At 45.6% G+C, this 16,983-nt stretch overlaps 1 protein-coding gene across 1 annotated transcript in view; it reads right to left on the bottom strand.

Annotated features, from left to right (window-relative positions):
• LOC136604695 (lysophosphatidylcholine acyltransferase 2-like) overlaps nucleotides 1-16,983 on the bottom strand; it is a 95,843-nt gene that overhangs the window by 42,792 nt on the left and 36,068 nt on the right. The window contains exon 3 of the mRNA XM_066588920.1: nucleotides 11,053-11,206. Within this exon, the coding sequence (XP_066445017.1) occupies nucleotides 11,053-11,206 (154 nt within the window). The remainder of the gene's footprint in view (nucleotides 1-11,052; nucleotides 11,207-16,983) is intronic.

Here is a 16,983-nt window from a genome sequence, read left to right as displayed (position 1 = left end):
TAGCGAGTATGCTTGCTTATCTCTAGTTAACAGCTGAAATCAAAGTTCTCTGTAATTCCTATGATAGAGGTATTTCCGCTATCCGTTACTGCCCTGCAGTTGGCGCTGACTCAGTCCTGAGCTCTCGCCATCTCATTATGGTACACGTACGGCATTTCGTGCGAACCCCATCCCTACCGTGAAATACATATATATATATATATATATATATATATATATATATATATCATGGGGTGGGAAGGGGTTAAATGAAACGGTTTGACATTTTCAACACTTCACATCCATGTTTACTATTGTAAAAGGGTGTTCTGGTTTCAGAAAATGAATGCTATTCTTTGCATAGTGAAAAGTTGTGCAACTTCACAATATACTTTCTGTATCAGATCTTCAGAGATTTTAAGAACTCAGCTTGCTGTCATTTTAATAAGAAACATTCCAGGTCATGTGATGAACGTCCGTACAGTTATGTGTCTTGTATCTGCCATACACTTGTGTGCCCACCACCACATAACCAGATTTTTACCCCCTAAAAAAGTTTCAATTGAGTGACAGCAAGCAGAGATCTTGACATATGTGAGAAACAGAAAAAAATATTGGAAAATTGCATAACTCTTTTGTTATACAGAAAATAACCTTTATTTTCTGAAGCCGGACTACCCCTTCAGTGTGACAGGGTTTAAGAAATCAAACGTTATCCTTGTGTTGTTACAGAGCCGCTTGGTGTGTAGAGACATAGGAAGCATGCTGGGCAATATAGTTGGCGAGGCAATGTATGGCACCCTTAGGCCCCTTTCACACTGGTGATAGCACTATTGGCGCTACAAAATCGCGTGTACATTTTTTTCTAGAGAGAAATCCCGCATTGAATTGCCGCCGCGTGCGATAAAATGACGCAACGTTTTATCGCAAAAGTCAATGGGACTTTCTAATGTTAAAATCGCATCGCAACACGATAAAACGCAGGCTCACTGGCTCACTGGTTTCAAAATGTGCTTTTTTATTAATGCCTCATGCGAAAATCGTGCGATTTTTGCGGTGTTATACGAGAACATCGGAGACTAATTAGGCTGCCCAGCCGGCTCAATACCATCACGGGTGTATCCCGCGCCAATGTGAACTGGAAAGGCAATGTGGAAAGTACATTAGAATGTGCACATTTTCGCACAACAGCCCACATCGTTTACGGATCGTATTTGTGCACGCATTAGCGCCGTGTATTTGTGGAACAAATTATGCTTCCCCCCCCATCTGCAAAAAAATTCACACTTATTGAAATGTCTAATTAGGCCGCCTTCACGCGACCGTATGCATTTTTACGTTCGCCCGTACGCACCGTATTATCGCAGATTTGCCACGATTGAGACTCGGACGTTATTTGCGTATTTCATGCCATTCACACAACAGTACCGGATAGGAGCGCGGTTACACTCGCGAGAGGATGTGGTAGCACTCTATTCAGAGCGCAATGACGTCAAGCTCTCGCAGGCGTGAACACGTTATGTGACGGAGCCCTCGGGGGCGCACACAAGTGTCTGTAAAAACGGAGCGTCTTTTATCAAGTGTTTTGCTCGCAGAGCTGCGTTTTTATGCATTTTGTTTTTGTGCGCGTTTGCCCGCGTTTTTACGACGCATTTTGTACAGTAACAATAGGATGTTGTCGCCACGTTTTTTACGCCCCCTATTCATTTCAAAGGGCGATTTAGTGGGCGAAATATGTGCCGAAACGCCGAAAATGGGACACGCTGCGTGTAAAATATGGTGCAAAAACGCTAATGTGAGGCCCCATGAAATATGTAGAGCTTCAGTGCAGAGTAGTACGCGGGCATGAAAAACGTGCGTAATACATGGTATAAAACCGCTTGTGAGGGAGCGGCCCTAACACTGCTTCTCCCCTGTTGTCAGACAATGGCCGCCGATCGCCATAATCAGTGGAATAGAAGGGTCTATATAACAAGATGGCGTCTGCCGGCCTTCTGTACTGTGAACTATTAAGAACTACAGAGCGATTCACTCGCTAGGAAACCCGAATGTTCCTCAGTAACTTCTCCATTTTTGTCTGGCTCCTCATGAGGAAGATGCTGATGCCTGAGGCGGCCCGCAGGCTGTTGCCCCCGGCAACCAATCACAGAGCAGCTTTCGCTTTCCCTCAGCTCTGGTTTAGGACAGTTTTTGTTTTAGCCCCCTTCATAAATCTCCCGCCATGTCTGTCAGACCATCAACTCTCAGCAACGTGTGCCATTCCCCTGACGTCGTGACACGACCGCTAGACAGGTGTGCGCCACAGACATGTACTCCGGTGAGCATCTCGTGGCAAACGGCTCCATTTAATCAGTGTCAGAATATATCTATGAAGGCTGCGAGACGCGCAAAACTTGTGTGAATATGAATTATGTATTATGTCCATACACACGAGCGATGCTGTGAGGGGGAAAAAACAAAACAAAAACGCAGCAGGTCGTATTTTTTTCCCGCGTTCCTCAGTCTGCCTCGCCCATTGATTTCAATGGGACCTTAAATACGTCGCATGGCTCTCGTGCGATGCGATGATTCCCATTGGAATCAACCAGAAACACTTCTGATCCGCTCTTATGTGTGAGACTCGCACCAGAGGATCGGAATTTCACAAAAGCAATATGAAGCGTTTTTGGCTGAAAGTCGCCTCGCAGCCGCGGAGTAAAAAGTTGATAAGCGTGATATCGGGCCAAAAATTGCGCCCGCCTGTGTGTAACTAGCCTCAGAGACGTGATATGGCGGGAGGCTGCCGCCATCACTGGTGTCACACTAGCAGATGGCCGGCTATATGCAGATTCACATACAAAAGGTCATGGATGCTGCAGGCGCCATTTTCTGCACTCTTCAGAGGGAATGAGGCAAAAGAGTACAAAGTTAGGGCTTAAACAGACAAGCGGATGCACAAATATGCTCACCGCAATGGAGGGTGTTGGTGCATGAACACGTTAGAAGTCTTGTTTACTGTTCAAACCCGTGTAATCGCGTGCGTTAAAAAAAAAAAAGAAAGCGGGCAAGGCCTATCTTTTCTCGCACGCGAGAAACACGGTCGTCAGAATTAAACCATTAAGATCAATAACTATGCTTCTTCATGTTGTGCGTGCGCAAAAAGCTCCACAACCGCGTTCATCTGTTTACGGGCTTATTTAGACGACCTTTAGTGCTGTTAGAAAAGAAAAAAAAACATGAAACGCGACCCCGCGAAGCGCTGGATTCCAAGGTGTTCGGTCTGACGAACAATTTTTTGACGCTTAAAATATTGCGCCTTGAAAAATAGGACATACGCGCCCGTTTTCAGTCGTGCATTTTATATGTCACGTGAAAAGACAGGTCTTCAGGGAGTTACTGGCGTACAACGCAGGGAAAAGAAGGAGGCTCACCCCAACTAGGCGTTCATCGACCTTCTGAGGATTCTACAGCGATCGCTGGTTTCATCGCTTCTGCGTGCTTTTTTTACATTCAAACGGCAGCGAATACAGATCAGGACTTGATTCATTCATCTGGGGCGACCGTTAAACACATACGGTCGTGTGAAGGTGGTCTTAGGGCTTCTTTACACTGGCAATTGCGGCAAAATCGCGTCTTTTTTCCCACAATTTGAGCGTCAGTGCTGCTTTCTCTCACAAAAAGATCAATGTCGCTTAAGATTTTCTCGTGTGATTTTTTTTTTTTTTTTTCTTCACGCAATTTTGTGGTAATTTTTGCGTAAAAGTCAATAAGACTTTGTAATGTTAAAAATGCATTGCACGGTCGTGCTTTGCGATGCGGTAAAAGGGAGCCAGTATAGGGAAAAAACGCAAAACGCAGAAGGATAGGGCATCCCGTGATTTTTTTTTTTCACGCAACATCGCATGAGTAAAAACATTGCAGATGTGAAGGAAAGCATTAAAAATCATAATTCTGCATTTTTACTAGCTCCTGCATGGCGCAAAAATTGCATGATTTTATCACGTGTGGGTTTTGCAGGAAGGGAATCTGCCTGTATATGATCTGATTTATAAGTCCGGCGCACACGACCGTAAACGTAAAACGCTGCACGTTGCCGCTGTGGAGCCGGCCTATCGCTGCGTATGGCAGCGGTTTTGCACTGCGCATGACGATGTATCTCGCTCACACTGTCGTGCGCAGACTTCCTGGTTTTGTTTAATTTTCAAGCTCTGTCGCTTTGCAATGGCGCGTATAAACGCCGCACATGCGCCGTGTAATTGTGTATTTATAGCGTAAATTATGCGCCCATAGAGAACAATGGGCTTCATGACACAGTAAAGGCTACGGCCTCTTTCACATGCGGACCTACGCGTGCAAAAATCACCGCAGAAAAATCACGCGACTATTAGGAGGAATGGTTTCCTACGGGATCGTTCAGATGTTTTTTGCGCATGTAACATTTCTTTATCTGAACGTTCGCATAGAAAACCGTCGGTTCCAATAGCTGCAGGTTTTTTTACGTGCGTGATTTTTGCACACGTAGGTCCTCGTGTGAATGAGCCCTTAACCGGGCCCTTTTGTTTTTTGCTCCCCCGTTCTAATAAATCATAACTTGTATTTCTCCGTCGCCGTCGCTGTCTGAGGGCTCGTTTTTTGCAGGCTGAAAAAAAATTGTAAGTGGAAAAAAAAATGAAATTCCGCCATCTTTTGGTGCGTCTTGTTTCTACGGTGTACACACTGCAACGGAAATGACATGATAGCTTTAATCTATGGGTCAGTACGAATACTATGTTACCAAATTTATGTAGTTTTTTTTCTTTTTTCGCCGTACTACTTTTATTTTTTCCAAGATATTTAATTTTTTTTAATTATCTTCTGCCGCCATTTTCTGACGGCCATAACTTCTTTATTTTTTCGTTGACGCAGCTGTGTGAGGGCTCTGTTTTTGCAGGATATCCTGTAGTTTTCCGTTGGTACCATTCTGGAGCACATGTGACTTTTTCATCCCTTTTTATTACATTTTTTTCTTAAAGACGGGGTGTCCAAAAAGCAAAATTCTGGTGTTTTTTTTTCTTTCCTGATGACGTTCACTGTGCGGGGTAAATAATGTGCTACTTTGATAGGTTGGTCATTTACGGAAGCACAGTTTTTTTTTTTTCTATTTAATAATTAAAATAACCTTTTATTTTTTTATATAATTAGTAAGACTTTTTAAAACTTATTTTCACTTTTTTTTGTCCCAGAGTGAACATGAGCGTGTGATGCTCTGATCGCTCTTGCAATATGATGAAATGCCATAGCCTTACATCATACTGCGAATTGACAGGCAGTCTACCAAGCCACCCCACGAGAATGCCTGGATAAGCATTCTGCTTTGACAGTCCTGGGGCCTTTCAGAAGGCCCCTGGCTGCCATGACACCCGCACGGCTCCCTGTGATCTCCATAGGTTCATTCTCATAAGCGTGTTTCTCACCTCATCTTTCTGCATGACAGGGAAGGGTTGTGACCCAGCGGACGTCGCAGGGAGAAGATGACCGCCGGCCCTTATTAAGCTTTACATCGGCACTGTATGCCACGGAGAGGGGTGAACGCGCGTGTGAACTGGCATTGTGAGTGCAACCCGATTACTGTAAACCTTGTTTATGCACAAATACGCTCCACTGCGACAATCGTCTTGTCGCGTACATTCGTCTGCCGAAGCCCTAGGGCCTCTTTCACACGGCGATTTAGCACGCTGATTTCTGTGCAGAAAAGCGGTCACAGAAACCGCAATGATTTTTACGTGCATTTGCGCTCCTGATATTCCATTAGAGTCTAGGGGGGTAAGCAAATGCGCTCTCATATGCATAAAATTGCGCCGACGGCTCCTTCACACGAATGTACTTTAGTCCCCTTATAATCACAACCGTATAAAGGGAAAAAACAAAACCGCGGATCTCTATGGGATTTCAGTGGTTTTGTTTTCACCACCTCCTTTCCTGCCCGTGATTTGTACGCATGATTTGCCCGTGCTGCCGAGCGTAGTTTCGCCTGTGCCAGTCTGAATAAGCCTTAGGCCTTATTCACAGGACGCCTTTTACATCAGTATTTTGTGAGCCAAACCAGGAACGGCCCAAAATACGGAAGAAATGAAAATCTTCCCAATTAGACTTTCTCTCCACTTCTGGTTTTGGCTCACAAAATACTGATAAAAAATCCGCCCGTGTGAATAAGCCTTCAATTCTGTGTGCATGAAAAGAAAAATTGTGTCTCACTGGCTTGGCAAGTGATTTATATGCGATGCGTTTTTTCTGTCATATTGGAGCAATATATGATTTTTTTTCACTCGCGTGAAAGTAGCGTGCACAGTATATACAAAATAGCTGAAAAAGCGCAGCTTTAGGCCTCTTTCACACAAGCGTTGCATTTATACGCAAAAGCATCGCGTGGAAGAATTGCGGCAGCGCAGCATTACTGCAATCTAATCCCTTTTGTAATTAGCGCTGTCTCGTCCATTCACAGGGCTGCATCGCGTAAATGGACTCCGCTGCCGCGCTCGGCAGAATGGCTTCTATTAAGCCTTAATAGCTAAATAGAAACCAGCCGTCTTCTGCAACAAGCGGCGGTAAACTCCTTCCCCCTCTCTGCGATTTTCGGCAAAAGATAGGTCATGGCCCATATTTTGATGCTGTGCGGGAGGGGGAGGAGGGGAGGTAATAATCGCCCGTGTGAATGAATGCATTGCAGTCCAATGCTTCACATGGCGGCGATTTGTGGGCGACGTTTATCTGCGAGAAAACATTTGTATGAAAGCAGCTTTATGAGTGCGATATCAGTCCGATTTTCTAATAGCGATATTGCGCTTGCCCGCGTATGTGTATTCGCATCTGCAGATATTTTGCTGGCTTTTGTGCATTCAGAAAAATACCCACCGCTGCTCCCAGCTATTGAAATTAGTCTAACGAGTTCTGGATGCGTTCCTTTCCTGCGCAATTACGCAGCGTATCACGCACCTCCTGGCATATCACATGCATATTTGTGTATCCCCATTGACTTCTATGGGGACTTTTGGTGTGCAAAAATGCCGCAAAATAGAGTATGTTGCATATTTTTTTGCGTGAATTGTGAAAACGCGCATTTGTGAACAAACCCATTGAAATCTACAGGGTTCTATTCGCTGCGTAAATGCGCACGCAAACACAACCATGTGAAGCCAGGAGTTCCTGCACATGGACATTTACACGCGTGTGTTAGCATGCGCAAAATTTCTGAGCACAATACGCAGAGAATAAAACCCATTGATTTCAATGGATTGGTTTTCATTTCCTTTTTTTTTTTTTGCCCAAATGCGAAAAAACCGCTGCATGCTCTACTTTTGTGTGCATTTAAAGTCTATAGGGAGTGCGCAAATGTGCGTGCAATACGCTGTTGAATTCCACGAGAAAAATAACACACCTGGAACTCACTAGGGTAAATAACCATTTAAGTCGGGGAGGGCTCGTTTGCAGCACGCAAATGAATAGGCCCTGTGACACAGAAATGACAGTAAAATACACGTAAAAAAAAAATTGTTCACTGCGTGCAAAAACGCATACGCCCATGTAAAGCCCTTAGCACTCCTTCACACGCGCGTGACGCAATCATGCGAGTGTGTGACGCATTTTCACTCTAAAATGGAGCGCAATCACTTCGTCTTGTGAGCGTTCCTGCGCAGGTAAGTGTCCTTTTCTGCACTGGCGGCCCTGTTCACACCTGAGAGGGACACAACCAGCAGTGAAAATTGACCAGTGGTTGCAGTTCCCACGGCCGATTCTCAGCGCGCAAAAGCACTCGTGTGAAAGAGCCCTCACTGATCTCTAAGGGCTCATGTCCACGGGCAAAATAAGAATTAAAATCCGCAGCGGATTTTAACTCTTCTCCTGCCCGCGGATCCGCACCCCATAGGGATGCATTGACCACCCGCGGGGTAGATAAATACCCGCGGATCGTCAATAAAAGTGATTTTAAAAAAAATGGAGCATGAAAAAATCTGGACCATGCTCCATTTTCATGCGGGTCTTCTATTGAAGCCTATGGAAGCCGTCCGGATCCGCGGGAGACAAAATTCGGAATTTACTCACACGCTCCGTTTCTTCTCTTCGCGGCGGCGCCATCTTCTCTCCGTCGCGGCCGGATCTTTTTTCTTCGGGACGGCGCATGCGCGGGGCACGTCACCGACGTCATCATGCGCATCCGCCGAGCCGAAGAAAGAAGATCCGGCCGCGACGCAGAGAAGATGACACCGCGGCGAAGAGAAGAAACGGAGCGGATGGGAGGTGAGTTAATTCTCATTTATTCTTATTTTCAGCCCTCATGTCCGCGGGGCAGGAGGGACCCGCTGCAGATTCTACATGGAGAATCCGTAGCGGGCCTGATTTTCCCCGTGGACATGAGGCCTAAGGCTTTATTCACACGAACGAGAAACTTGTGCAATTTCTGTGTGATGCAATGCGTACAAAACACGCACGGATGTGAAGTCCATTCTTTTGAATGGGCTCATACACATGAGCGATGTTTTCCCGCATCGCGGCACGTCCTATCTTTGGGTGAGCTCTCGCATCGCATCTCCCATCTACCTCACTGAAAGGAATCCCTGCAGCTTGGGACGACCTTCATCGGCAAAGGAAGGGGGAAAGAGATTAACATCCCCGTAGGGACTCCCTTTATCCCCACAGGGATGTTAAACACCGTCCCCCCTCCCTTTGCCGGTTGGCTCGCATAGTCTCCCATAAAAGTCTATGTGGCGTCAAAATTAGAACATTTTCAATGTTTTCACTCATTCGATGTTGCAAGAAAAAAAAATAGCGGCGTGTTCTATCTTTCTGCGCTTTGTTTATCTCCCATGTTTCCCTATGGCGCCTCCTTTTTATCACATTGCAAAGCACCAACTTGTGATTTCCATGCGATGACTTTTTAACATTAGAAAGTCCAATTGACTCATAAATCGCGAACGGCAGCCATGTTTTTGGGAAAAAAAGCAGCGCTGATGCTCAAAAAAATTGCGGGGAAAAAAGTAGCGATTTTGCCACGATATCGCGATCGCCAGTGTGCAGGAGCCCTTAGGGAGCTTTCACATGAGGGGGGAAGCTAGTCGCACCACAAAACCATCATCAGACTTCTCGCGGTTATTTTCAAACTCCTGCACTCGGATGCGGAGTTTGAAAACCCAACGAATGGGAAGAAATTCCCCTCGTTCAGGCGCACCGCAGCTCCGTACTGCCGAGTGTAGTTGTGCCCGCACTCATCTGGAACCGCCCTCACTCTGTATTTGGTCTTTCTTGTGGTTTTCTTTGCAGGTGTATAAAACTACAATTTTTCACACACACACAAAAAAAAAAAAAGCGCAAAAATCTCACACAGATTCACTGAATTTAATTGATTTGAATGAACAATTTCGATCAGTAATACAGACCATAACCGGACGTACTGCGTTTTTTTTTTTTTCACGCATGTAAAATACACGTGTGAAAAACACAAGTCTGATTGCCCTAATACAAATCAATGGCGTTTATGCTATCCGTATAAGGGTGCCCACCCACTGGCGTTTTTTTTCACTGCGAAATTCGCAGGGTTTTTTTTTCTGCAGGGGGTCTATGGGACTTGTAAAAATCGCGATTTATCGCGATTGCGATTTTTAGCTTTGCATGTCCCATAGCCCAAAGACCCCTGCAGAAAAAAAAAAACGCTGCGAATTTCGCAGTAAAAAAACGCTAGTGGGTGGGCACCCTTAAGCGCGTAATCTGGAGCGCAAATACACCCGTGTGAATGAGGCCTGAGTCTAAGGGTGGCTTCACACGGGCGTATGCGTTTTTGCTAGCACAAGGCATTTGTGAGCGTGTTTGCATGCACAGAGCATCTTCACATGGGCACAAGACACACGCCCGCCCTGATTTAAATGCGCATTCTTTCACGGATCCCATTGTACATTTGTCCACCCCGCATAGACTTCTGCTCACGCAAAAAAGGATAATGTGTACGAACCCATGCGTCTCTGCATTTTGCACATGTACATTTTATCCACACGTGTTAATACGTCCGTGTGCCGGATCCCTAAGACACTACGCCTGCTGTGATTGACTAGTGCTGCCCACATGAGCGGCTCTGGCCAGTGAGATCTGCATGCACACAGTATGCATCAGGTAGTCGAAAAAGCGGTCCAGCCATCATTGTTTGGCCAGTACCAGAGGATGTGCTTTAAGGGGTTGTACCAAGATATAAAGAGATCTAAAGTTACTCAGAAGATGGGGAGTAACTCTATGATCAGTGGGGTGTAACCACTGGGGTTCCCACGAGTCCTGAGTATGGCGGTCCTGACTGTCCCCACAGAAATGGAGGACATGCATGCATTCCATTTATTTCAATGACAACACCGAAATTACCGAATACAAGGACAATGTCTGTCTATAGAGGGGGACTGGAGCATTATATCAGGAAAAATGAGCTTCGGCCATTAAACAGATATAATATGATCATGATCAGTGTGGAGTTTTGCACAAGACTGAAGTTTTATTATTGGGGTTATTTAGTTTAGCAAAAAAGACGGTTGGGGGGGGGGGGGTGGCGACCTAATAATTATGTATAAATATATCGGGGGACAATACCGAGATCGCTCCCATCATCTGTTTATACCCAGGACTGTGCCAACAGAGCGCCCTCTACGTCTAGAGGAAAGAAGGTTTCTACACCGACATAGAAGGGGGTTCTTTACTGTAAGAGCAGTGAGACTATGGAACTCTCTGCCTGAGCATGTAGTGATGGTGAACATGATAAGCGTACAAGAGAGGCCTGGACGCCTTTCTTGGGTGTTACAATATAATATGTTATAGTCACTGATTACTTCAGAAGGGTCGGTGACCCGGGGATTATTCTGATTGCCAGATTGGAGTTGGGAAGGAATATTTTTCCTAAAGTGAGTATAATTGGCTTCGGCCTCATTAGGTTTTTCTCCTTCCTCTGGATCAACATTGCAGGATAGCAGGCTGAACTAGATGGACACAAGTCATTTTTCAGCCTAACACTATATGCTACCAAGTTCCCAAAAGTTACACGTCTCAAGTTGTGACATCTTATAGTAAGCCTTATAATATAAGACTTACCCGGTCAAACAGTGCGAACAGCTCTCTTAGTAGATCCGACACCGGCAGCTTGAGATGATTGGCAAACTCTTCTATTCCAATCCTTCCTCCCTTTGACAAGTCGGCAATAGATGCGTACACTTCCAGCTGTTTCTCAAAATTGTTCCATTTTAGGCTGAAAACAAATTGTTGAAAGTAAGTAATACAGTAACAAATATAAGTAAGGTAAACGTATTGGGGCACAATCATTTGGCATAGTTTTGGCGCAGAGATTAGCGCTAGCGTGTGTGCTTGTCAAGAATCTGGCACTAGTTTTTGCTTAATGTTAAATATTCTTTAGGACTCACATAGGCGCAGCGATCTACAGCCGCAGTGAGGCTGAAAAAAAACCGCGTAATCATGCGATACTTCCGCTGTGCTCACAGCGGAAGTATCACGTGATGCATGGCTTCCATTGACTGCAATGGACGCCGGCTGCGCGTTTTTCCGCAATTAGAACATGCCACGATTTATTTCATGCTGCGTGAACATTTAAAGGCAGTAAGCTATTGGGTTCATGAAACGCGGCAGAAATCCATCCGTGGGCATTAGCCCCAAGTAGGTAATTCCTGCCTTGACTCCTCTTTTAGGTCCATTGACTTACTTGCCAAAATATATATTCACCTCAATTCACAGCTCATCTAGGCTACAAAATCAGCGTGTATACCAGAACTATCCCTCCGACTATAAAAGTCAGCGTGTATACCAGAACTATCCCCCGACTATAAAAGCCAGTGTGTATACCAGAACTATCCCTCCGACTATAAAAGTCAGCGTGTATACCAGAACTATCCCTCCGAGTATAAAAGTCAGCGTGTATACCAGAACTATCCCTCCGAGTATAAAAGTCAGCGTGTATACCAGAACTATCCCTCCGACTATAAAAGTCAGTGTGTATACCAGAACTATCCCTCCGACTATAAAAGTCAGCGTGTATACCTGAACTATCCCCCGACTATAAAAGTCAGTGTGTATACCAGAACTATCCCTCCGACTATAAAAGTCAGTGTGTATACCAGAACTATCCCTCCGACTATAAAAGTCAGCGTGTATACCTGAACTATCCCCCGACTATAAAAGCTAACAACACGGACTTCCGCCCAGGACACAGAGGAAGCAGGACGTGTCTCTCAGAGCTCCTGCGTGACACAACTCCCAGAGACACCGGGACCCTCTAGTGACCCACAAAAAAGCAGCTGCAGGGACGGACATCTCCCCTGCTTGCTAGGCAGAAGTCCCAACACCGGCAAGGGGCCCGGAAGATCCTCCGTGAACCTCCAAACGCGGACCGCGGGAAAGGAGAACCGGGGCACAGAGGCGAGGAAACGGGACGCCCAACCCATAGCCAGCCGGGACCTTACCTCCGCCGAAGATCTCCGGTAAGGTCTGCAGACCCATCGGCCCCCGCCCAAGACATACCGGGAGCGCCGGGGACACCGGCCTGGACGCGCCCAAAGCCGCGGACTAAATTTCCGGCCGCGAGAACCGCGACCAAGCCCGGTAAGAGCCGCGAGAGGGGGGAAGACCTCGGGAAGCCATAGAGGACTAGGGGAGACCCCTCGAGAGTAGATACCCCACCGGAACACCAAAGCGGGCAGCAGCGGGCATCGCGCCACAACACCCGGGCCGTGACAGACATAGCCCAGCTCCGCACGGGGAGAATAGCCCGGGAGAGCACCCGGACAACCGGAGAAACCCCCCCCTGAACCGGCGACCCCCCCGAAAACCTGTGGGGACGCAGCGGCCTAGCGGCAGCAGAAGCCACAGCCTAAATTTCGACAGCGATGCCCACAATAAGCCCCGCCCATTACACCAGGCAGGGGAAGGAGCCGAGAGGCAGCAAAGAAGTGTGAAGACACCACACAGCCACACCAACGCTGCAGAGAGGGCCCCAGAACGCAACAGAGGCACAGAGATCCCCTTCAAAGAGAGAGAGAGGGGGGGGGGGGGAACAGCCCAAGAACAGTGGGCAACCATAACTACCACACGAGCCCCATCCCAACCTCAAGAAAAACACAAAACCCAGTACATACCACAGAAAAGATCCCAAGGGACTATCATTCGAATTTAACCCCTGACAAATCCCTAAAGAACAAAACAGCAACAGGGGGGGGGGGGGGAAATAAGGAAAAGAGGGGAGAGAAAGCCCAGACAGCACAAAACAGAATAATTAAAGTACACCAAAAACAGGAGTGGGGGAGATAAAAGCGACAAAACGAAACCAGCAGGAACATTAGTCGCGGAGCGAACCAAAGACCCCAGACAAACAGAGATGGAGCAATAGATAATGAAAGATAAGCCACATCCACAACAAAATTAAACTGCAATAAAACCAGAAAAACCTCAAGAACAGGGAAGACATCTCAGCAAATCAACCCGCATAACCACTCGACTTAAAAAAAAAACAAAAAAAAAAACATGGACAAATATCTAAACGAAAAAAACGCGGGCACCTCAACAAGGGCAACACGCCAGCCAAACACAGACAAAACATCTATGGGAGGACAACAAAAGAACAAAGCTGCCAAAAACATCAAAGAAAGAGAAAGCAAAAGCACACACCAACCTACATCCCCTTCGAAGAACCCCCCCACCATGTACCGCGGTCTTACCAGACACCGACCACGAGACAATGGACACTTCCGCCATACAAACTAATGACCAACCAATGAATAACAACATGGACATAACCCAGGCAACACTGGTGGCACAAGAGGTGTCAAAAATGCTTCTCCCCCTATTTGATAACAGATTAGAGGCATTGCATAAATCCATAAATTCAGCATTATCCCAAATCACGGACAACACCCAAAGGCTGACGGAATTAGAAGCGAAAACCCAGAATACAGAACAAACCATAGCAAGCTTGGAAGCCTCGCTACAAAGAAATCAGTCAGAAACCGAAATGCTTCGGGAGAAAATCGACGACCTAGAAAATAGACATCGCCGTAATAATCTTCGCTTTGTGGGAATACCTGAGACAGTAACCAATAACCAGCTTATAACCTACCTAACTACTGAGCTACCACAAGTACTCCAGCTCGACATACCTAAAGACCCTCTAACAATAGAAAGAGCTCACAGAATTGGCCCCCCGGGGGAGGGGCGTAACAACAGAAATAGACCTCGCCCAGTGATAGCAAAATACATGCATTGGGCAACAAAAGAAACAATCTTACAAGCTTACAGACGACAAGGAGAACTAATAATACAAGGATCAAAGATCTTACTGTTCCAGGACTTTTCAGTGGCAGTATCACAAAAACGCAAACTATTTACCCCAATCTGCCAGGCCTTACATGAACAAAACACACACTTCCAATTGCTATATCCGGCAAAGCTCCGAATCCAAGATGGCAATAAATCTCTAATATTCAACACCCCGGAGGAAGCCAGAAGACATCTGCGCATGGAAGAAGACGGAGAACAGGGATGAGAAAGATGGGGAAAAAAGGAACTGCATAGTTGCTCTTTATTATGACCCTGTTCGAAACATCGTGGATGTGGCACCCGTTATGCAAAAGAAAAAGAATTCAATACTGAAAGTTTATATGTTTATAACTATGTTTTTCATGTTTTTTATGTTTTCTATTTTTTTTCTGACCCATTTGACCTTTAGAAAACGGACCGAAAGGAGGATCGGAGAGCCCCGCAGGCATGGCACAATCAACACCCAGTTGCATCCACGGCTCGCTGGGACCAAAGGATGTGACGACAACAAAGAGGCAAAAACCACGGTAATTATAACCGACACATACCAATATGCCCACAGACTTAGAGACAACTGAATATCAAACACCCTCCACGATACAAATACTGTCCTGGAATGTAGACGGACTAAACACACCCATTAAACGAAAAAAAGTACTCACACATTTAAAAAGATATAAACCAGATATAGTGTTTTTACAGGAAACACACTGGAAAAAAGAGGGAAAAGGGGAACTAAAAGCACCTTGGATAGACGCATGTTATACAGCCTCCCATACATCAGCATCACGAGGAGTAGCCATTTTGATTAGGAAAAACACACCACATGTAATACTACAAAATATAGCCGACCCGCAGGGCAGATATCTAATAATGAGAATCAAAATGGAAGAACAAATATATACCTTGGTGAACGTATATGGCCCCAACACAAATCAACCGGCATTCTGTGCCACGCTAATAGAAAAACTACAACCGTATCTAAACGATAGAATAATCATGGGAGGAGACTTTAACAGCGTACAAGACGAAATACTGGACAGAACAGGGCCATCCACCCAAACAACCTCAATCACACATGCATTACTAACGCTAAAAGAACAACTCAGCTTATGTGATCCGTGGCGACTCCTGAACCCCACCAATAAAGAATACACGTGCTGCTCCAATGCACACCATTCATTTTCACGCATAGACTTTCTCCTGATATCAAACAGCACTTTTTAATATCACCACCAATCAATAATCCACCCAATATCCCTCAGTGACCATGCACCGATAACAATGAAACTACAACTGATAGCCCCGCGAAGGCTGACCAAAATATGGAGATTCCCCTCATTTTTGTGGGAATCAGAGGATTTCAGGGCATACCTGAAAATAAACTGGAATAATTACGCAGACGACAATAGGGCCCATATAGAGGACATAAACCTATTTTGGCAAGCTTCGAAGGCAGTGATGAGGGGCCATATCATAAGCTACCTGTCCCATAGGAGGAAAAAATTCCAAACAGAATTCGAGACATTACATCACTCCCTCCTGGAGGCACAAAAAGAACATATGAACTCCCATGACGATAATTCATATCAAACCTTCCTCACAGCAAAACATTTACTAAACACATTCGTACATACACACGCACACTGGCAAACACAACTAACAAAAAACAAGTTCTACAGGTGGGGCAACAAGACAGGTCGCTTGCTAGCCAACCTGGCTAAACAAAAACAACCACACAAACCAATATTGGCACTAAGACACGCCAATGGAGATAACCTCACAACAAAACAAGAAGAAGTGACTCAAATACTACACGAATACTTTGAAAACCTATACAGGGCAGAACCAACAAACATGCAGGACATAAACAGTTTCCTAGAATCTGTGAACCTACCAAAACTAACAGAAGAACAAACATCTTTACTAGACGCTGACATACGGGAGGAAGAAGTAAGAGGGGCGATCTCGAGGGCACTAGGGGGAAAAACACCAGGCCCCGACGGATTCTCGACGGAATATTATAAAATACTAATAACAGATATGGTGCCAGTACTGACCCAACTGTACAACACAATATACAAAAACGACACACAAGCAGAGGACTTTGGAGTATCAAGAACGATACTACTCCCCAAACCGGGCAAAGACCAGACAGAACCAAAATCCTACAGACCAATAGCGCTGTTAAACTGCGATTATAAATTCCTGTCCAAAATACTAGCCGACAGACTCCAGCTAATCCTCCCGTCCATACTAGATCCAGCACAGAAAGGCTTTACACAAGGGAGAAGTGCTTTAAAAAACATCAGAGCCGCCATAGCGGCGACGGTCATAGCACAAAACCCCGAGAGCCAGACTACAATGCTGCTGAATCTGGACGCAGAAAAAGCTTTTGATAAAATGGCCTGGCCATATTTAAACAGACTGCTGGAAAAAAGAGGCTTTGGACAGATTTTTATGAACTATATAGACACAATGCACACAAGGGCCACCACGACTCTCACAGTCAACGGCCTTAATACTCCCAACATAGACTTATTTAGAGGGGCTAGACAAGGCTGCCCCCTTTCACCACTGTTGTTTAATCTATCAATAGATCCACTGCTTAGATACTTGACACAAACAACGCTATTTACAGGAGCCACATGCGGAGGGACAAAGATAAAAGTAGAAGCATTTGCAGACGATCTTTTACTGGTG

Source organism: Eleutherodactylus coqui, unplaced genomic scaffold, assembly GCF_035609145.1.
Source record: "Eleutherodactylus coqui strain aEleCoq1 unplaced genomic scaffold, aEleCoq1.hap1 HAP1_SCAFFOLD_68, whole genome shotgun sequence".
NCBI lineage: Eukaryota > Metazoa > Chordata > Amphibia > Anura > Eleutherodactylidae > Eleutherodactylus > Eleutherodactylus coqui.
Note: the sequence above shows the minus strand (reverse complement) of the source record. Positions and strands in the feature narration are given on the sequence as shown.